A 22,547-nucleotide genomic window follows, 5' to 3' on the forward strand; every position below is an offset into this window, starting at 1 on the left:
ACTCAATGTTGGTGACTACTTTGAAGACAGTAACAGGTGCAAACATGTAACTCTTTTGTATTGGTTGTGATAAATAGTTGCCGCTATTTAAGTTCCAACCCTTGTATTTTGCCATATAGTTGGCAGATCATAAGATTCTGCTGTTATTTACAGATTTTGGCTCTCTTAGTAGTTCATGTTATGCATCTTGATTGGGTAATTTGTTAGGTACAAGTGTACATTAAATTATTAATAGTTTCTACATGTCCACTAGTGTGCTCAATAGTCCATTTGATCTAGTGGTGTATAATCCAATGTTGGTCTACGTGCTGTGTCATCAGTCTGCACTCTACTAAGTTTACTTGTGACCACAGGTTTTCTGGAGATGATCTGAATCAAGGGTGGTATCAATGTGAGAATTTTATGATCCAACAAAAAGTTGAAATTCCTAAATATCCTATAAATATTCAGTCAGTTTTGTGAGGACTGTCTGCACACTAGTAAATTATCAGTGTATTGTTGGATGAGACCACTTTCCCATATATAATCCAGAATGAATGAGTGAGTGTGTATCTTGCCATGCTGATATACACATTATTTGATCTCAAAACAACTGTGATGACTATCGGCCACAAGAATCATAATCTTGAAGCTTGACTTGCAAACCCTTTGATCGAGGATCTTTGACATGTTTGTTTTTGTGTGGTTCTTTTTGCAAATGGTCAGGCTTTGTTTGTATCTGCTACAGTTATTTAATAAAAATATTCTTCAGTGTACATTTTGTTGCTTGTTATTATTCCTTCATTGTACAACTAAAGGAAGAGAATCACCACATTGGTGACTCTGGACTCATTTTCACCCATTATTTCAGTGACTACGTGTTGTGTGCACGCTACGAACAATGAACCATAAGCTGTATGACACTGCTACAGTTATTTAATAAAAATATTCTTCAGTGTACATTTTGTTGCTTGTTATTATTCCTTCATTGTACAACTAAAGGAAGAGAATCACCACATTGGTGACTCTGGACTCATTTTCACCCATTATTTCAGTGACTACGTGTTGTGTGCACGCTACGAACAATGAACCATAAGCTGTATGACACAATGAACCCTTTTCACCTGCAGACTTTGAATCAAACGTGCATTTCCTTCCTCATGCCACACAAGTAGTGGGCCCTCTGACCTATCCAGGTTCACAATGGTGTGAACCAAATGCATCATCTCCAGTGTTTCATAAGATCACATTCACCTAGGCACTCCACATGTTTCACACGTGTTTTTGATTGAATATCACTGCCCATTGTGGGAATAATATGCTGCATACATTGCCATCGGTGCCCAACAGCCCCCAGACAGGAAGTTATTACACTCAGCATGACACTCGAGGTACTATTAATTTGCTACTTTTCTGTATTACACATCTTCTGTTATCGCCTTTCATACTCACAAATGTACCACCTGTGACAGCCTATTGTGCCTTCCATGTCCCGTGATCATGCACCCCAATACAGGGACATTAAGCAATGCACTCTTGCAGCACATAAAAGTCCTCTGTCGATGCATTCATTGACTATGATTGTTCCTGCTACATTTGACAATTGTGCTCTTACACCTACTGCATTGTGCACCCTACAAGTCCACCATATTAAGCCCCACACAGAGACATTGAATGATGGTGCTCTTGGATACAACACATTATTCAATCAAGATTTCATGTCAGTGCCTTGTCTCCCTTGAAGTCTCAGGGTACATTGATCGAACTCCGTCCTACACAATAATGTTCTCACCCGCACATTCCCTAAGCTGCCCCCCCCTCCCTCCCCCCCCCCCCCTCCCCTCCAGTTGAAAGACAGCCGTTTGGACCTGGTTTGTACTGGTTGACAACCTTTCTTTTTGACCTGCATGCCATCACACTTGAAGACTCATGCTTTATCTGTTTGGTGCACCATCTACATGGTCACACAGATCTTATCAGTGTCCTCGTTCTCTACTTGCCTGCTCTCTGGAAATACTCAGCTGCCAAAGCATCGATAATCTGACATCTATCACACCTGCCACCCAAAGTTATTTGCCACATAAATCCATGAAGAAAGATTTCGTTTGTGTCTCCATCCCAACTCTGGGACTGTCTATGGGCAGTGGTCCATGTGCAGTTGTCTGACATCGCATCACAGACATTGTGGCCCATTCAGGTACCACATGAGCCTCAACCTCGGCTCCTTTCTTATGCTTAAGATTCTTTGGGACTAAACTACACCTTTCAGACAAGGCTTATGGCGTCCTTCATCATAGGCACCTACTCGCCAACCCCTACGGTGTGTGGAGGCCAGGGTTGGTAGTGCTGATGACCCTTCCCCCATTCAGGCTTTTGGAGGCCATAATTGTTACTACTGATGACCCTCCCTGCATTCAGGCTTTTGGAGGCCATGGTTGGTACTACTGATGACCCCACCTGCCCCCCTCCACCTCACCCAGCTGGCAGAGGATGCGAAAATCGTGCACGACACTCAAGACACCTGGCAGAAATCTTCACACACTACCTGCACCTACTGCTCAGCCATTCCTGAGTAATGCTGAGGTCTCTTCTGAGCACTTGGCTGACTAACCATGGAATCCAACAGTTGTTGTGCAGTCAGCAGGGAATAGTCCCCACCCCATGTATCCCCTCTGTTGTTTCACACTACCTTCAGCAACACTGCACAGAACTGCTGACCTCCCTGCATGTTCCTAGATTTTGCTCATGGACCAGTTTGGGTGCCCTGATCCACACCACCTCCACAATGCACCTCATGAAGCAACAGACGATGAACATCACCTCTTCTTCTGGGAGCCATCTCTACATGGTAGATCAAGCATCGGGCATATGATTTCTTATCGAACAGGTGTGGAGGCCAGCATCATTCCTATCACATTGGCCCCCACTCATAAATCACCAACCAAGCTAACCTTATATGTGGCTAACAGCTCTAATTTCACCATCCTCGATGCTGCAGAGGTTCAGCTCCACCTCACTCCTAATCTTCATTTTTATGGACTTTCCATGTCACAGGTGTGGACAAACCCACACTGGGCATAGACTTCCTTAAAATTTCAAGTTATCACCCAATCCATTTGGCCTCATTGCTCCACAAAGCCTCTGTCTCCCTAGTCATGGGCTCATTCGGCTCTACTCCCTTTTTCGCCTCTAAGGACCCCCACATTTGCTCTCTCTCTCTCTCTCTCTCTCTCTCTCTCTCTCTCTCTCTCTCTCTCTCTCTCTCTCTCTCTCTGAGTGCTCCAAACGAATGGCTTAGCTCACCACATCATTGGTTGAGCTTACGCTCAAGCACCCTGTTTCTGATGCAAACAGCACCATGCTTCACCAACTGATCAATGCAACATCAGCGCAACTGGTGTGAGCTCATCAGACACTATGCCAACTCTCTGTCAAGCATTCATCATGCTCTGATGACACTTCAGTAGCCATGCCCATGCCTCTTCCAGTGCCAACTCATGTACGGGACTGCTAGGTCAATAACACTTTGCTGATGAATGATTCCTCCTGGTGCTCCCTTCCCCTCAGACCAACAATGAAATTACTCCCACATGTTCACATGCTGGATGTGTATGTACAACTGCTAATGGTACTCATTACAGAATCAGTATTGTGGGGGACAAGGCACACCCCCTCAATCCCAAAAAACTGTGCCATGCCAAACCAGTTATTGGTGAACTACTTGATGCAGGCATTTTATGCCAGTCAGATAGCAGTTGGCCTCCTCCCATGCATGTCGTTCAGAAGAAAATGGTCTATTTCACCTGTGTGGGGACTACAAGGTTCTGAACTCACACACTATTAAAGACAATTATCCAATTCCACACGTTCAGGACTTCACTCAACTGCTCAATGTGTGTTCAGTGTACTTGATTGGCCCAAAGCTTACCAACAAATTCCCATATTCAAGGATGACATCCCCAAGACTGCTCTCATTACCCCTTTTGGACTATTTGAGTATTGTCTCATGTCATATGGTCCCAAAAATGGGGCCCAGACTTGACTGCAGTTTATTGATTCATTACTGTTCAACCTCCCACCTGTGTATGTCTATTTGGATGACAACTTGATTTTCCCCCTCCCCCAAAGAACAGGAACAGCGTTTGGCATGAGTCTAGGACACACTCAAGAGCAGTAGTGTCAAAATTAACTATGAGAAGTCTCAATCGTTACGTGACAGTGTAACTTTTCTTTGCTAAATGGTATCGGCTGAGGGCATCTGTTTGCTATCAAACCCCATCGATTTTATCTGAAACCATCCTCTGCCAATGGACTTCCATGAATTGCAAAGATTCCTACACATTATAAATTTCTGCTGTCATCACATCTCTTATGCTCCTCAATCTAGGCACTGTTCAGTGACACCCTGATTGGTAAAAACACTTTGGGCTCGAAGACATCTGATGGCCACATCTCCGTCACTGCCGACATGAGCAGTACATCAACAGATGCAGTTTTGCAACAGCATATTGGTGATACTGCTGAACCGCTCTGATTTGTGTTCAAGTAAACCTCTCCTGCACAGCACAAGTGGTGCACATGACTGCAAACACCTCATGATCTATCAGACAATGAGACATTTTCTTGACAGTATTGAAGGGCATGAGTTTACTGTCTTTACAAACCACTGACTGCTTGCAATGCCATACACAACCCGAGCAAAGAGACCCCTCCCCGATGACTGTGGCACATGGACCTGTCAGACATTATTCAACAGACATATGCTATATACAGGGTGTGTCAAAAAAATGTATACACACTTTGAAGCGTCATAGAAAATGTATTTCCTGTTCTACAATGTTAAATTTCTGGAAATGGAAAGCTTAAAGTCCAATTGGAAAAATAAATGTACTTTGAAAATGCGATTAATGTTCAAACTGGTGGCCTTCAGCATCAATACATTTCTGAGTACGAGTCACCGTAGATTCCGTACATCGTACCAAAGTGTTCAATGAGATTTCCGCACACACTGCCTGAATCTCATTCCAAAGTGTGTCCAGGTTACATGGTTTGCGTTTGTACACCTCATCTTTTACTGTGTCCCATAAGAAGAAATCCACTGACGTGAGGTCTGGAGAGCATGCAGGAAACTCGATTGGTCCCCTGCGTCCTATCCACTGGCCTGGCACATTGTGATCCAGGTATGCTCATACATCCCTATGATAGTGCGGTGGGGCGCCATCTTGTCAGAAATAAAACTCATCATTACCGTATAATGCATGAATGGCAGGGAATATGGAGTCAGCAAGCATTGTTAGGTACGTTTCTCCAGTAACAGTACCTTCAAAGCGGAAGGGCCCAATGAGTCCCCTTGCAGACAAACCACACATTTACACCAGGCAAATTCACAGCCTTTTCAACTGTAATGTGAGGATTATGTTCAGCCCAGTACACACAATTGTGCCTATTGACAGTTCCATTGAGTTTGAATTGGGCTTCATCTGACCAAATTATGCTACCCATAAATCCCGGTTCACATCTCACCATCTCCTGAACCCATTCACAAAATTCTAACCTTTGATCTGGATCGTCGTCACTTAGCTGTTGCACCAGCCTTGGAATGTACACATGAAACTTGCCTTTCTTCAGAATGCTTAGCACACTACTAGCACTTACATTACTCTCACGTGCTGCTTGCTTTGAAGATTTTTGAGGCAAACGCTGAAACAGTTCCAAAACTGCAGTTGTGGAATCATCACTTGTAGCTGTACGAGGTCGCCCTGATTGGCCTTTATGCACATCGCACACTGTTCCATGAATTTTGAATTTGTCTCGTAGATGTGTAATTGTTAACCTTGAAGGTGGTTCTGTACCATACTCACTTCTCCACCGTCTTCAAACCGTAGCTACATTCTCAAATTTCGTAGAACGGGAAATAAATTTTCTATGACAGTTCAAAGAGTGTATACATTTTTTTGACGCGCTCTGTATTGGTACTGATAAAGTTGTTGTTGATTGCCTGTTCTGCATGAATATTATAACATACATCATTGACATGGACAAATTGGCCCACCTGAAGACCAGAAGACCAATGAAATCAATTTATGACAACAAACACTATTATTGACAAAATTATTTAATTGAATAGATAAAAGATCTACTCACAAAGTGGCAGCAGAACACACACATAAAAGACGGTTATAATGGGCAAGCTTTTGGAGCCAGTGGATCTTTCTTCAGGCAGAAAGGTTGAAGGGGAAGGAAGAGGGATGAAGGAAAAGGACTGGAGAAGTCTAGAGCAAGGGGTATATTTTGGGAAAGTCACCCAGAACCGTGGGTCAGAGGAGACTTACCGTACAGGATGAGAAAGAATGATTTGTTGGGGACTGCATCAGATGATATTCGAAAACCTGAGAGGTTAAAGATGGAAGACATTCTAATATGCAGACAGATATTACTGCTTAAACGTCATGAATGAGTTATTAAGAGTGAAAAGCTAAGTGCATTGTATGTAACAGAGGTGGGAGAGGGGCAGTGAAAAATAATTGGGAAAGACAGTGAAAGATGCAGAAAACTAAAACGGAGTGAAGCAAAGAGTAGTTACAGTGAAGAAATGATGAGACAGAAGAAATTAACGTAAATTAAGGCCAGGTGGGTGGCGAGAACCAAGGACATATTGTAGTGCTAGTTCTCACCTGCAGAGTTCTGAGTAACCGGTGTCTGGGAGAAGAATTCAGATGGTGCCTGTAGTGAAACAGGCACCGAGGTCATGAATGTAATGTTGTAGAGCATGCTCCACAACAGTATATTGTGTGTTGCCAGTATACACCCTCTGCCTATGCCCTTTCACCCTAATTGATAATTTGCTGGTAGTCATGCTGATGTAGAAGGCTGAACAGTGTTTACATAACAGCTGCTATGTGACATGCATCAGTTCGCAGGTGGCTCTCCCCTTGACAGTATATATTTTGCCAGTTATAGGGCTGTTGTACCTTGGCACCCATCTTCCTATCTTCCTATCCTATGGCTCCTACCCCTGTGACCGTCCCTGCTGCAAGACTGGGCCTACGCACCCTCCTACCACGACCTACAACAGCCCTATAACTGGCACTGGCAAAACATATACTATCAAAGGGAGAGCCACCTATGAAACAACACGTGTCATATACCAGCTGTTATGTAAACAGGCATGACTACAACTGTATTATCAATTAGGGTGAATGGGTATAGGCAGAGGGTGTATACTGGCTTTTCATCAACCTCCCAACCTCTGCAATATCCTTGTCAGACCCTATACTTCACTTGCACCCATCTCCTCACCCCATGGCACCTACCCCTGTGACAGTTCCCGGTGCAAGACTTCCCTCATGCACCCTCCTACCACCACCTAATCCAGCTCTGTAACTGGCAAAACATATACTATCAAACTGAGAACCAAATGTGCAATGACACGTCTTGTACCAGCTGTAATGTAAACAATGTTCTGCCTTTTACATCGGCTTGACTACCACCCAGTTATCAGCCAGGATGAATGGGCATAGGCAGAGGATATATACAGGCAACACACAATATCCTGTTGCAGAGCATTCTCTACAACATGACATTCAAGACCTCAGTGCCTGTTTCACCACATGCGCCATCTGAATTCTTACCCCAGACACCAGTTTCTCAGAACTCCACAGGTGGGAACTAACACTACAACATGTCGTTGGTTCTCGGATTCACCTTGGCCTTAATTTGTGAGGGTCCCCTGAATGTGATGCACTTGTCCCAGCGTTTCTGCCAGTCTCCAAATACATGTTGGAAACAATTTTTTGAGAGGTCCTTCAAAATCAGTTCCGCAGCCTTCACCACTGCTTCTGATGATTGATAATGCCTCCCACAAAGGTATTTCTTCATGTTAGGGAATAGAAAAAAGTCACATGGGGCTAAATCCGGACTATAGGGAGGGTGAGGGATGCACTTCACATTGATTTTTGCAAGATATTGAGCAACAACATTGACAGTATGTGGCTGCACATTATCATGGTGCAGCAATCAGCTTGCTTCATGGAAATGGGGTCTTTTGCACCTGATATGAACTTTTGCAGGACATCCCTGTAGTATTGTCCAGTCACTGATGTGTGTACAGGTACAACATGTTGATAAACCATTCCATGAATATCAAAGAATGAGATGACCATAACTTTCCCAGCAGAAGCAACCACTTTTGCTTTTTGGGGGGTTGTTGATGAAGGGAATTTCCACACTGTGGTTTGCTGTTTGCTTTTAGGATCACAATGATGTAGCCAAGTTTCATCAGCAGTGATTCCATTTGAAAGAAACTCCAGATCTTCCTCTAACATCAACTTTAACTGCATGCAGACCTGCATGTCAATGCCCTTCTGTTCGGGAATCAACAGTCTTGGAACCCATTGCGCACAAACACGTGTCACGTAATTTTTCTGTCACCAACGTGTGGGTGGCACCCAATGAAATGTTCAGTATTTCAGAAAGTGATATTAAGGTAATTCATCAGTCCTCTCTCGCAATGACAGCAACAGTGTTGATGTTTTCTTCAGTCAGAGTAGTAACTGGAGCACCAGGTCCACCTTCCTTTGAAATTGATTGTCTCCCCTCTTTAAACATATTAAGCCACCTTCTAACTGTGCTGTAGGGAAGAACAGACTCTCCCTAGGCTCCTGTAACATTGTATAGGCCTCAGCTGAAAATTTGTGGAGACAAAAGCAGAATTTCAAAGCCGCATATTGTTCCTCGCATGTTACCTCCATTGCAGCAGTAGGTGATACTGAACATGTCTGACCTTGCCTGTCTCTCACAGGTGGGAAACAGAGTCCCAACAATGAAACTACTATGGCATGCTTGTTGCACATTAAGCTAACAGAATATCATAAGGTTAAATTTTAGTGTGAAAAATTATGAACATTAAAAATTATGATAATTCTTTATTGAACAGCCCTCGTACATTAATTTCTTCCATCTCAGCATTTCTCCACTGTAACTACTCATTGCTTCAATCTGTTTTAATTTTTACATCTTTCATTGACTTTCCCATCTATTTTTCACCACCACCTCTCACCTCTCTGATGTACAATACACTTAGCTTTTCATTCTTATTAACTCATGCATGATGTTTAAGCAGTAATCTCTGTCTGTACGTTACCCTGTCTTGCACCTTTAAGCTCTCAGGTTTTCAAATCTTGTCCGATGCAGTCCCCAACAATCAGTCTTTTCTTCTGATCCTGTGTGGTAAGTCTCCCCTGACCCATAGTTCTGGGCGACTTTCCGAAAATCTACTCCTTTTCCTAGACTTCTCCAGTCCTTTTCCTTCACCTCTCTTCCTTCCCCTTCAACCCTTCTGCCTGAAGAAGGAGCCACTTGCTCCGAAAGCTTGCCAATTGCAAATGTCTTTTATGTGTGCATTGTGCTGTCACTCAGTGAGTAGATTTTTTTATCTATCCATTTAAATAATGAATTTAATAGAGGGAAACATTCCACGTGGGAAAAATATATCTAAAAACAAAGATGATGTGACTTACCAAACGAAAGCGCTGGCAGGTCGATAGACACACAAACAAACACAAACATCACCCAAAATTCAAGCTTTCGCAACCAACGGTTGCTTCATCAGGAAAGAGGGAAGGAGAGGGAAAGACGAAAGGATGTGGGTTTTAAGGGAGAGGGTAAGGAGTCATTCCAATCCTGGGAGCGGAAAGACTTACCTTAGCGGGAAAAAAAGGACGGGTATACACTCGCACACACTTACACTCACATATCCATCCACACATATACAGACACAAGATATATATATCTGTGTGTGTGTGTGTGTGTGTGTGTGTGTGTGTGTGTGTGTGTGTGTGTGTGTGTGTGTGTCGACCTGACAGCGCTTTCGTTTGGTAAGTCACATCATCTTTGTTTTTAGATACATTTAAATAATGAAATTGATTTGGCAGACAAGCTGAAGGACACAAAATGCACGCTGATTGTTGAGCCACTCCAACTGCCAGGCTCAGCTACCCCCAATGTGCGTGCCGGCCAGTGTGGCCAAGTGGTTCTAGGCACTTCAGTCTGGAACCACGCGACCGCTATGGTCACAGGTTCGAATCCTGCCTAGGGCATGGATGTGTGTGATATCCATAGGTTAGTTAGGTTTAAGTAGTTCTAAGTTCTAGAGGACTGATGAGCTCAGATGTTAAGTCCCATAGTGCTCAGAGCCAATTGAGCCAACCCAATGTGTGTGACACTTTAACAGGTACCTCCAATCAATTGTACCTCCCCCTCTCCAGCAAGCGGTGTCAACTCCCTATACTCTCTTGTTCACCCAGGCATTAATGCCACTGCTAAGCTGGTTACCAAACAATTAGCATGGCTGGGGTTAAGACCAATGTCACAATTGGATGCGAGCTTGTGTTCCATGCCAGAGAAGTAGAGTTGGATGACATGCACAGCTCCATGTAGGACAGTTCAGCATTCCCAAAGAACACCTATGTCATGTACATATCAACATTGTTGGCCTCCTCCCTCCATTCCTCCTAGGGCTTTCGAGATAAATTCTCAGTCATCAACCAAGCCTCAAGGTGGGTCAAAGCCATTCCTTTATCTTTTATAATGGCTGCTTTGGTTGCCCAAGCCTTCGTCAGCTTCTGGAGTTATCATTTTCGTTGCCCTTCATCTGCAATCACCAACCAGTGCCACCAGTTCGTATCCTCACTGCTCACCAAACTTTGTGAGCTGTGCAGTGTTGACAAGTTCCACACCATTTCCTACCACCCGCAGAGCAATGGTATTGTGGAGCATTGTCACTAAATCCTTAAGACGGCACTCATGTGTACGTGTGCAGGCTTTTGTGACCATTGTCACTGAAGTTAAAATCTTTTGGGTTGTTAGGCCATGTCACATTTCTTTAAACAATTGACGTTTTGACCCCTCTGCTGGGATCTCCTGCAGGATCTTGTGGTATCCACTGAAGATTAGGAGTACTCAATCTTCCCATGTGAGTTTGTTGGACACTTATACCTCACAAATGAAGATGAGCTTCCTGCTCTAGTTGATAAAATATGTGAATAAATTTCACAAGTCCTTGCTCAGGAAACTGCATTCTGTACCACGAGCAAAAAGATCTTGCAACCTGCAATTAGCTTATGCTTCGTGACGACTCCCTCTGTGCATGTCTCCAGCCCCGGTACTTGGGCCCTCACCAAGTCCTTGACCAGGGTCAGAACACACTGGACATTGTGCTCAACAGCAAATATGAAAGTCTCAATAAATAGGATAAAGCTAGCATGGTTGTTAACAGGTGATCTACAGTTCTCTGTTTGTTCCCACAGCTTCGCAGGCCACAGTCGATGGCACTCCTCCATGAGACACAACTTGGGGAGTGTGTGATGGCTTCACCTCCCAGTGAGACACCCCTCCCCCGCCACCTCCCTCACCCCCTCTCAATACAGTGTACAGTGTTTACTACATCACAGACATCACCCTGTGTTACCTCTCTATTGAGGTTTGAGACAACACTGTCTTCATTTTTATCATCCTTCCTTCAATGCAATACAATGCCTCAGCAACTCACATACAGCTACTGAAATCCTTTGAGCTCCCATCAGACACAGTACAGGACATCCTAGTGGCCAAAATCTCTGGTAACAGCATCCTCTCCATTGTCATGCCGCTCCACTCACCACTCATGGACCTCACTCCACGTGACAAACCTCCGTGCTACTGCATGGCACAACTCCTTCTCCCACCTATGCGGCTTCAATGTTTCATCATGGATAACATCTCCATTCCTTCCCTGTGCTCTGCGCTACCTGGAGGGAGAGGGGGGACGGGGAGGGGTCTCTGTGGTGACTATCCACCACAAGAAACATCATCTTCGAGTTTGATTTGTAGACTCTTTGATTGAAGATCTTTGGTATGTTTTGTCTTTGTGTGGTGCTTGTCTTCAATGTTCACACTATGTGTGTATGTGCTACATGTATTTAATAAAAGTGTTCTTCAACATACATTATGTTGGTGATTGTTATTCTGTCATCATAAAACCAAGGGAAGACAATTTTCAAACAGCATTCAATGGTACACAGCTAACAAGTTGTAAAAATGTCTGTGTATTGATATGCCCTAATTCTGTCACTCACAACCATGTCTTCTCCACAATAAAGAGGACCACACTGTTTACCTCACATCCACATGGATGCCATGCTTTTGTTTTGTATTCATAAAGAAATCTGTCTATGTGATAGCTCTGCCATAATTCTTGGGCTGAGCCTTTTGAAAACTTATTTCTACAGGGTGTTTCAAAAATGACCAGTATATTTGAAACGGCAATAAAAACTAAACGAGCAGCGATAGAAATACACCGTTTGTTGCTATATGCTTGGGACAACAGTACATTTTCAGGCGGACAAACTTTCGAAATTACAGTAGTTACAATTTTCAACAACAGATGGCGCTGCAAGCGATGTGAAAGATATAGAAGACAACGCAGTCTGTGGGTGCGCCATTCTGTACGTCGTCTTTCTGCTGTAAGCATGTGCTGTTCACAACGTGCAAGTGTGCTGTGGACAACATGGTTTATTCCTTAGAACAGAGGATTTTTCTGGTGTTGGAATTCCACCGCCTAGAACACAGTGTTGTTGCAACAAGACGAAGTTTTCAACGGACCGAAAAGCGATACAATAAAGGATCTGTTTGAAAAATTTCAACGGACTGGGAACGTGACGGATGAACGTGCTGGAAAGGTAGGGCGACCGCGTACGGCAACCACAGAGGGCAACGCGCAGCTGGTGCAGCAGGTGATCCAACAGCGGCCTCGGGTTTCCGTTCGCCGTGTTGCAGCTGCGGTCCAAATGACGCCAACGTCCACGTATCATCTCATGCGCCAGAGTTTACACCTCTATCCATACAAAATTCAAATGCGGCAACCCCTCAGCGCCGCTACCATTGCTGCACGAGAGACATTTGCTAACGATATAGTGCACAGGATTGATGACGGCGATATGCATGTGGGCAGCATTTGGTTTACTGACAAAGCTTATTTTTACCTGGACGACTTCGTCAATAAACAGAACTGGCGCATATGGGGAACCGAAAAGCCCCATGTTACAGTCCCATCTCCCTGCATCCTCAAAAAGTACTAGTCTGGGCCGCCATTTCTTCCAAAGGAATCATTGGCCCATTTTTCAGATCCGAAATGATTACTGCATCACGCTATCTGGACATTCTTTGTGAATTTGTGGCGGTACAAACTGCCTTAGACGACACTGCGAACACCTCGTGGTTTATGCAAGATGGTGCCCGGCCACATCGCACGGCCGACGTCTTTAATTTCCTGAATGAATATTTTGATGATCGTGTGATTACTTTGGGCTATCCGAAACATACAGGAGGCGGCGTGGATTGGCCTGCCTATTCGCCAGACATGAACCCCTGTGACTTCTTTCTGTGGGGACACTTGAAAGACCAGGTGTACCGCCAGAATCCAGAAACAATTGAACAGCTGAAGCAGTACATCTCATCTGCATGTGAAGCCATTCCGCCAGACACGTTGTCAAAGGTTTCGGGTAATTTCATTCAGAGCCTACGCCGTATTATTGCTACGCATGGTGGATATGTGGAAAATATCGTACTATAGAGTTTCCCAGACCGCAGCGCCATCTGTTGTTGAAAATTGTAACTACTGTAATTTCGAAAGTTTGTCTGCCTGAAAATGTACTGTTGTCCCAACCATATTGCAACAAACGGTGTATTTCTATCGCTGCTCGTTTAGTTTTTATTGCCGTTTCAAATATACCGGTCATTTTTGAAACACCTTGTATGTCCCCTGTTTGGCTTTGGAGAACAAACACTTCCACTAGTCCTTAAATCCTGAAGTGGACACTCATTCACTCTGTAAATCTTGGGGAAAGCACTTTTCTGTCAAAAGGTGTTGCATTTATTTATTTGTCCTTGAAAGAACATTTATTGAAATTAGTATGTTTATATACAATTTATATAATTGTCCATCTACTTCGTGTAATGTTACACATTTCAAAGATGTAATGTCAACCATGGATCAGTTGTACATGAACCATGGACTTTGCCATTGGCGGGGCAGCTTGTGTGCCTCAGTGATCAGTGATACAGATTGCAGATAGTTGTACAGTAGGTACAACCATAATAATAATAATAATAATAATGGTTTATTTGTCCATAATAACTTTTACAGTTGTGGACATAGTCAGTCAGTACATACATGAACAATAATAATAGTTTAGTAGTAGAAATAAAGTACATACAACATTAAAAACCCTTGATGGAGTACAAACATTTAGCAGTTAACAGATGCTTTAATTTTATTTTAAATATGTTTCCTTTTAACATTTTTATGGTATTTGGCAGTCTGTTGTAAAAAAAATCTTCCAGCAGAAAATGGATTAAGATCGGTTTCTTTTTTATTTCTGAATTTTATGTGGTAATCCTCTTTCTTCCTTGTATTATAACTATGGATATCACTATTTATTATACTGTGCTCCATATTTTCTTTTACAAACAGTATAGTCCTTAGAACATATAATGAATACACTGTTAATATATTATACTTAATGAAGTATTCTCTACAGTCATTACTGAGGGGGTATCTGTTTGTTGAGAGGCTAGAGAAATGTATGGTTCCTGAAGAGGGACTGCAGCCTTTTCACTATTTGCAGGGGCAAAAGTCTGGATGATTGACTGATCTGGCTTTGTAATATCAACCAAAATGGCCCTGCTGTGCTGGTACTGTGAATGGTTGAAAGCAAAGGGAAACTGCAGCCATAACTTTTCCCAAGGGCATGCAGCTCTACTGTATGGTTAAAGGATGATGGCATCTTCTTGGGCAAAATATTCCGGAGGTAAAATAGTTGCCCATAGAATCTCCGGGTAGGGACTACTAAGGAAGATGTCATCATCAGGAGAAACAAAACTGACTTCCTATAGGTCTGAGCATGGAATGTTAGAGCCCTTAATTGGGCAGGTAGGTTAGAAAATTTGAAAAGGGAAATGGATTGGTTGAAATTAGATATAGTGGGAATTAGTGAAGTTTGTTGGCAGGAGGAGCAAGACTTCTGGTCAGGTGAATACAGGGTTGTAAGTATAAAATCAAATATGGATAATGCAAGAGTAGATTTAATAATGAACAAGAAAACAGGAATGTGAGTAAGCTGCTATGAACAGCATAGTGAATGCATTATTGTAGCCAAGACACAAAGCCCACACTCACCACAGTAGTACAAGTTTATATGTCAACAAGCTCCACAGATGATGATGATGAGATTGAAGAAATGTATGACAAGATAAAAGAAATTATTCAGGTAGTTAATGGAGATGAAAATTTAATAGTGATGGGGGATTGGAATTTGATAGTAGAAAAAGGAAGAGAAGGGAAAATAGGAGGTGAATATGGACCGGGGGAAAGGAATGAAAGAAGTCACGTGGTAGAATTTTGCACAGAGCATAATTTAATCATCACTAATGCTCCAGGTTTCAAATTGTAAAACATTTCCAGGGGCAGATGTGGACTCTGACCACAATTTGCTGTTTATGAACTGTACACCAATACTGAAGAGAAAGGTAGAAGGTAGGGAATTAAGGAGATGGAACCTGGATGAGTTGAAAGAACCAGAGATTGCTGAGAGTTTCAGAGGGAGCATTAGGCAAAGGTTGACTAGAACAGGGGAAAGGAATACAATCAAAGACATATGAGTAGCTTTAACAGAAGAATCAGAGGATCAAATAGGTAAAAAGACAAGACCTAGCAGAAATCCTTGGATAACACAAGATATATTGAATTTAATAGATGAAAGGAGAAAATATAAAAATGCAGCAAATGAAGCAAGCAAAAAGGAATGTAAACGCTTAAAAAATCATATTGGCAGGAAATGCAAAATGGCTAAACAGGAATGGTTAGAGGACAACTGTAAGCGTTTAGAAGCATATTTCATTAGGGGAAAGACAGACACAGCCCACAGGAAAATTAAATATGCCTTTGGTGAAAAGAGAAGCAGCTGCTTCAATATCAAGAGCTCATATGGGAAAGCAGTCCTAAGCAAAGAAGGGAACGCTGAAAGATGGAAGGAGTATATAGATGGAGATAAACTTGAAGGCAATATTATGGAAAGGGAAGTGGACATAGATGAAGACGAGATGAAAGATATGATACTGTGAGAAGAATTTGATGCTCTGAAAGATGGGTGTGCAAGATAAATGAGACAGGCAAAATATCCTCAGACTTTGAGAAAAACATAACAACCCCAATTCCAAAGCAAGCAGGTGTTGACAGGTATGAAAATTACCAAACTATCAGTTTAATCAGTTATGGTTGCAAAATGCTAACATGAATTCTTTACAGAACAAAGGAACACCTGATAGAAACTGACATCGGGGAAGATCAGTTTGGATTCTGGAGAAATGTAGGAACATGAAAGACAATTCTGTCCTTTACTTAGACGATAGGTTAAAGAAAGCCAAACCTACATTTATAGCATTTGTAGACTTAGAGAAAGCTTTTGGCGATGTTGACTGTTATACTCTCTTTGAAATTCTGAGGATAGTAGGGATAAAATACAGGGAGTGAAATGATATTTATAATTTCCACACAAACCAGATAGCAGTAATAAGAGTCAAAGGGTATGAAATGGAAGCAGTGGTTGAGAAAGGAGTGAGACAGGGTTGGTGCCTGTTCCTGATGTTATTCAGATGGTACATTGAACAAGCAGTAAACCAAAGAAAAATTTGGAGTAGGAATTTAAGTTCAGGGAAAGGAAATAAAAACTTTGAGGTTTAGCAGTGACCTTGTAGTTGTGTCAGAGACAGCAATGGACTTGGAAGAGGAGTTGAACAAAATGGACAGTGTCTTGAGAGGTGTGTGTAAGATGAACATCCAAAAGCAAAACAAGGATAATGAAATGTGGTTAACTACAGCAGCAAAGGATAGCAACAGTTGTTTGTGATTTGAGGAATATTGGCTACTTGTTGGTGACAAATTTTTGAAAATAGGTGAATGATTTACATTTTAATAGTATTTTTTGGACACAGATATCTTTCCACATGCTTGAGTATGAACCCACAGATTTTTCTTGTTATGGCAATGATGTTTATAGCTTGTATTATGGTTGTAAATGTTTTGTATATTGAATGTAGTAGCTACAACAAGCATCTGTAGCTTGATTCCATTGATCTGTGCATATTGTCTTTCTGGTAACATATTTTAGGAATAATCACTTCTGCATTAGGTGCAGAGTTACATTCAACGCAATGATTTACAGAAAATGTTATATTTGTATGAAATATTATGATTCCTTGCATATCCGACTGTCTCCTTTAAGATTTTCTTTAATTATCTTTTGAAACTGGAGTCATCAAAATGTTGATGGAGAAAAATGTAGAAAGTGCTATGTCTATTCAGTCTCAATTGTGAATAGTTGAATATCACACAGTTATAGTCAAGAAAGAAATATAACTTTTTTTGCTAGCCACCTTGTAAATACAGGGACAAAATGAATTAATGGAAAGAGGATATGGTGGCTTGTTAGAATTGGTACATCTGCTTTGTGTGATGACATATTTCATAGCAAGAACCCTCAGATAATTTGATATCTGGTTTTATATAATGTCCACTTGTGCAAATTATTTCGCAAGTGCTTTGTATCTACATATTGTTATGTATGTAGGAAAATACCATGCCATTGCTGGCTGACTTGTATAGAGTTTTGAAAGAGATTGTGATGGCGGCTTTTGTAAATGGTTCTGCACAGAGAACGCAATACAATACCTCACAAATGAAGGGCTATCAGAGCAAAACAAGAAAAAGTACCCTGTTTATTTTATGACTTTGCCAAAACACTTGATTGTGCAGCTCACAAAATCCTATTTGAAAAACTAAAGTACTGTGGCTTTAATGATACCTTGCGTGGATGAAGTCTTACCTTCATAATGGAAAGCAAAGGGTCACATTGACAGCCCGTGTCATAAGCATGAAACCAACGTCAAATATGAGGTAACATACCCTATTGGATGACATAAGGATCAATACTAACTGCGTTATTGTTTATAACTTACGTAAATGAAGTCCTACCTTCATAATAGAAAGCAGAGGGTTGCATTGACAACCTGTGTCATAAGCATGAAGCGAACCTCAAATATGAGGTAACATACCCTGTTGGGTGCCATAAGGATCAGTACTGATCCATTATTGTTTAAAACTTACATAAATGAACTTCCAGTGACAACTATAATATTTGCTGACAACACAAGCATACTGGTCAAGGGTCCAAAATCAGCCTTTACAGAAATAGCTCAGATGATATCTTAAGACACCTACAAGTAGTTTGCAGCTAACAGTTTGTATTAATCTCACAATGACTCATATTATGCAATTTTAAACCAGCAAATTACGACTTCCTAGCATGAGACATAAACATTAATGGTTGTACACTAAATGAAATACACTGTGTGAAAGTTATCGGGGGCTCCAGTTGGTTAACAAGTTAAAATAGAATCAATACACAGATAAATTAAACAAGAAGCTTAGTTCAGCATCTATGCCCTTGGAAGCACCTGTTGTTGTGTTGAGCTAAAAGGAAGAGTGTTGGCTTATTTTGCATATTTCTACTCCTTGTTGCCTTCTGTAACTATATTTTAAAGTAGTGTGCCTAAAGTAAATGCAAACTGAGGAGCTACTTGATTGAGAAGTAGTGGCTATGGCCTTGTAAACTGACGTACGACTGGGAGAGTGGTCTACTGACCATGTGCCCCTCCATATCCACATCCAGTGATGCCTGTGGGCTAAGGATGACATGGTGGCCAATCGGGATCATTGGGCCTTTGTGGCCTGTTCAGGTGGTTTACTTTTAGTGCCTAAAGTAAATAAACTGTCTACTCATCAGAACTGTACAGTAAGAATATTGTGTGAGGTAGATAACTATACATCCTGCAGAAGTCCTTTAAGGAATTTGGATTTCTCACAGTCACTTCCCAACACACTTATACTTAATGGTTTTCCTTTCTGGCAATAACATGAGTTTAAGCTGAACTGTGATTTATACAGTCACAGTACAAGACACAAACATCTGGATGAGATTGATGGAACATGATAAATGAATGAACTATTATAATTGGAACATGTATGAAATACCTGGAGTATTCTCTCAGGAATAGTATGTATTGTAATTTAATAAAACTGTTAATAATAATAATAATAATAATAATAATATATTGTGTGAACCATCCATTGTAATTGACAGACTGATGGCTTTTTCTCAATTTTGCCCATTTCTTTTATAATGAGATTTACTGCTTTTAAAAGTTGTTGTTTAATTATGTCTTTATTAAAATTTGGTTTTATGAGATAGGCCCGATATTCCATTATGTTCATTGTTAAAACACAGTTAAATATATGCAGGATATTTTGAGGGCCGTCGACCTGTATTAATAGTTCGAGACCCAGACCTCATCAGGAACATCATGGTCCGTGATTTTGACTGCTTCGTGGACCGACCAGTGCTACGTTTGAAGAACAGACCACACATAGATAACATGTTAATTAACCTGAAGGGAGCTGAGTGGAAAAAAGTACGTGCTATGCTCACCCCTACTTTTAGCTCAGGAAAGCTGAAATCTATGGAGGAAATAGTAGTACAGTGTGGAAATCAGATGACACGCTACCTAACAGAACGTAAGTACATAACTACTTTCAGTAACTTCTAAGAACATTAAGCATTTTTGCTTATTGTTTGTGTGTTTTAAAATTCAGGATCTGTAGGTACTTTGCAGTTCCTTGCAATTAGTCTATCACTTTATTTATGCTTCCTGAAATTTGAGGCTCCACTTTTGAATACAAGTCTTCTTTACTCAGTCTGTTGTTTGTTGGTGCAGGAAGTAAAGCAAGGTACCCTTCACAGTATGCTGATACAATAGCTCCATACTTTACAATCATACACAAATGTTCGCTCGACGAAAGATCTGTACTCAAGCCGGCCGAAGTGGCCGTGCGGTTAAAGGCGCTGCAGTCTGGAACCGCAAGACCGCTACGGTCGCAGGTTCGAATCCTGCCTCGGGCATGGATGTTTGTGATGTCCTTAGGTTAGTTAGGTTTAACTAGTTCTAAGTTCTAGGGGACTAATGACCTCAACAGTTGAGTCCCATAGTGCTCAGAGCCATTTGAACCATCTGTACCCAAAGACTGTAAAGTTGCGCAGGTCACAACAATATTCAAGAAAAGTAGTAGGAATAATGTACTAAATTATAGGCCCAAATCATTAACGTTGATATGCAGCAGGATTTTAGAACATATATTGTGTTCAAACATTATGAATTACCTCGAAGAGAACAGTCAATTGACACACACTGTCAACACGGATTTAGAAAACATCATTCTTGTGAAACACAACTAGCCCTTTACACATATGAGGTGTTGAGTGCTACTGACAAGTGATTTCAAATTGATTCTGTATATTTAGATTTCCAGGATGCTTTTGATACTGTACCACAAAAGCAGATTGTAGTGAAGTTGCGTGCTTATGGAATATCATCTCAGTTATGTGACTGGATTCGTGATTTCCTGTCATAGAGATCACAGTTCATAGTAATTGATGGAAAGTCATTGAGTAAAACATAAGTGATTTCTGACATTCCCCAAGGTAGTGTTATAGGCCATTTGCATTCCTTATCTACGTAAACAATTTAGGAGACAATCTGAGCAGTCATCTTAGGTTGTTTGCCAATGATGCTGTCGTTTATTGACTAGTAAAGTCATCAGAAGATCAAAACAAATTGCAAAATGATTTAGAAAAGATTTCTATATGGTGCAAAAATTGGCAATTGACACTAAATAATGAAAAGTGTGAGGTCATCCTCATGAGTGCTAAAAGGAATCTGTTAAATTTTGGGTCCACAGTAAATCAGTCAAATATAACGGCTGGAAATTTGGTTAAATACCTAGGAATTACAATTATGATCAACTTGAATTGGAAAGAACACATAGAGAATATTGTGGGAAAGGTAAACCAAAGACTGTGTTTTACTTGCAGGACACTCAGAAAATGTAACAGATCTACTAAAGAGACTGCCAACACTACAATTGTCCATCCTCTTTTGGAGTATTGCAGTGTAGTGTGAGACCCTTACCGGATAGGATTGATGGAGCACATCAAGAAAGTTCAAAGAAGATCAGCATGTTTTATATTACTGCGGAATAGGGGAAAGAGTGTCACTGAAATGACACAAAATTTGGGGTGAACATCATTAAAATAAAGGCATTTTTCGTTGCGGCAGAATCTTCTCACAAAATTTCAATCACCAACTTTCTCCTCCACATGTGAAAATATTTTGTTGACAGCGACCTACATAGGGAGAAATGATCATCATAACAAAGTAAGAGAATTCAGAGTTCACGCAGACAGATATAGATGTTTGTTTCTTCCACATTGGAATAATAGAGAATTATTGTTAAGGTGGTTTGATGAATCATTTGGTAGGCACTTACATGTGTTTTGCAGAGTATCCATGTAGATGTAGATGTAGATCAAGTAAACCATCTGGTTTGATTTGAACACTGCAGTGTTTGTGTGTTTATTGATCTGCCATGTACTTGCACTGAACGCAGGTGTTGCTACCACATTCATAATTATTGTTATAACGTCAAGTTTAACACATATATTTCAGAACGACACAACACATATAAGTCACAGAGTAAGTTGACAAGCAAGACGTGTACACGTTAGCATTCGAATGAGCACTGAGTCCCAGTCTAGCGGCCGCTGCTTGGCTGGCCGCTTAGGTGGTGCAGCTGCTGCATGGCTGGCAGACAGCGCCACACGTAGAGGACGCGCGTAATTGGGAGGCGGCGCTTTGAATGATCGGTGAGTTACAACACTTTTCGCTCCTTTGAAATTGTTGCACTGGTCCTGATGGAGGTGTCCTGGAGATGGCTAATGTCCATAGGCGTTGTTTGACTCGCCGTAAAGTCTCGAGGAGGAGGCTTCCCATACGGACGGAAGTGTCCCCGATGATAACGGGTCGAGATGACAGGAGACATAGGGGTCGAATCTGCTGGGGCCCCATGCACCAATCTGCCCATTGCGGCAAGTCCAGTTGATATGACAGGAGACATGGGCGATGTGTCTGCGTCCGTTGTAGGAGGAGGCGAGTAGATTTGCTCTGACAGAGGATGGTCATCTGGTTCCTGCATGGGCACGTCTCCTGGTGGCGTCTGTTCTTGTGCTGGCATCACGATGACGGTGAGAGGGCTGCGTTGTGAGTATTGAGAGATGCCAAGATCCTGAGTGTCAGGTAGAGCTGAAGGTGGTGTAGTTGCTTTCGGAACAGGCGTTGCTGGCACACAAGACCAAAGCTGGTCCAAATGACGCACTGCAACACCCGTGTCTGTCTGGATTTCATACAGGCATCTGCCACAGTGTCGTAAGATGCGACCCGGGCTCCATTTTGGCCGCCTGCCATATCCCTGTACCCAGACGAGGTCGTTGGCGGTGAACCGGCCAAGTGAAGGCACCTGCAGCCGTGAGGTGGAAGGCTGCAGAAGATGAAGTAGCGTGCGGGGCTGTCGGCCATGTAAGAGC

The 22,547-nt window shown here is 41.8% G+C and overlaps 1 protein-coding gene across 5 annotated transcripts in view; it reads left to right on the plus strand.

The window, feature by feature from the left end:
• The window catches only part of LOC126475062 (cytochrome P450 9e2-like), a 122,860-nt gene that overhangs the window by 51,159 nt on the left and 49,154 nt on the right, over positions 1-22,547 (plus strand). For all 5 annotated transcript variants that reach the window (XM_050102621.1, XM_050102617.1, XM_050102616.1 and 2 more), the window contains exon 3: positions 19,373-19,645. In XM_050102621.1, the coding sequence (XP_049958578.1) occupies positions 19,373-19,645 (273 nt within the window). The remainder of the gene's footprint in view (positions 1-19,372; positions 19,646-22,547) is intronic.

This window comes from Schistocerca serialis, chromosome 4 (genome assembly GCF_023864345.2).
Source record: "Schistocerca serialis cubense isolate TAMUIC-IGC-003099 chromosome 4, iqSchSeri2.2, whole genome shotgun sequence".
In the NCBI taxonomy this organism is placed as follows: domain Eukaryota; kingdom Metazoa; phylum Arthropoda; class Insecta; order Orthoptera; family Acrididae; genus Schistocerca; species Schistocerca serialis.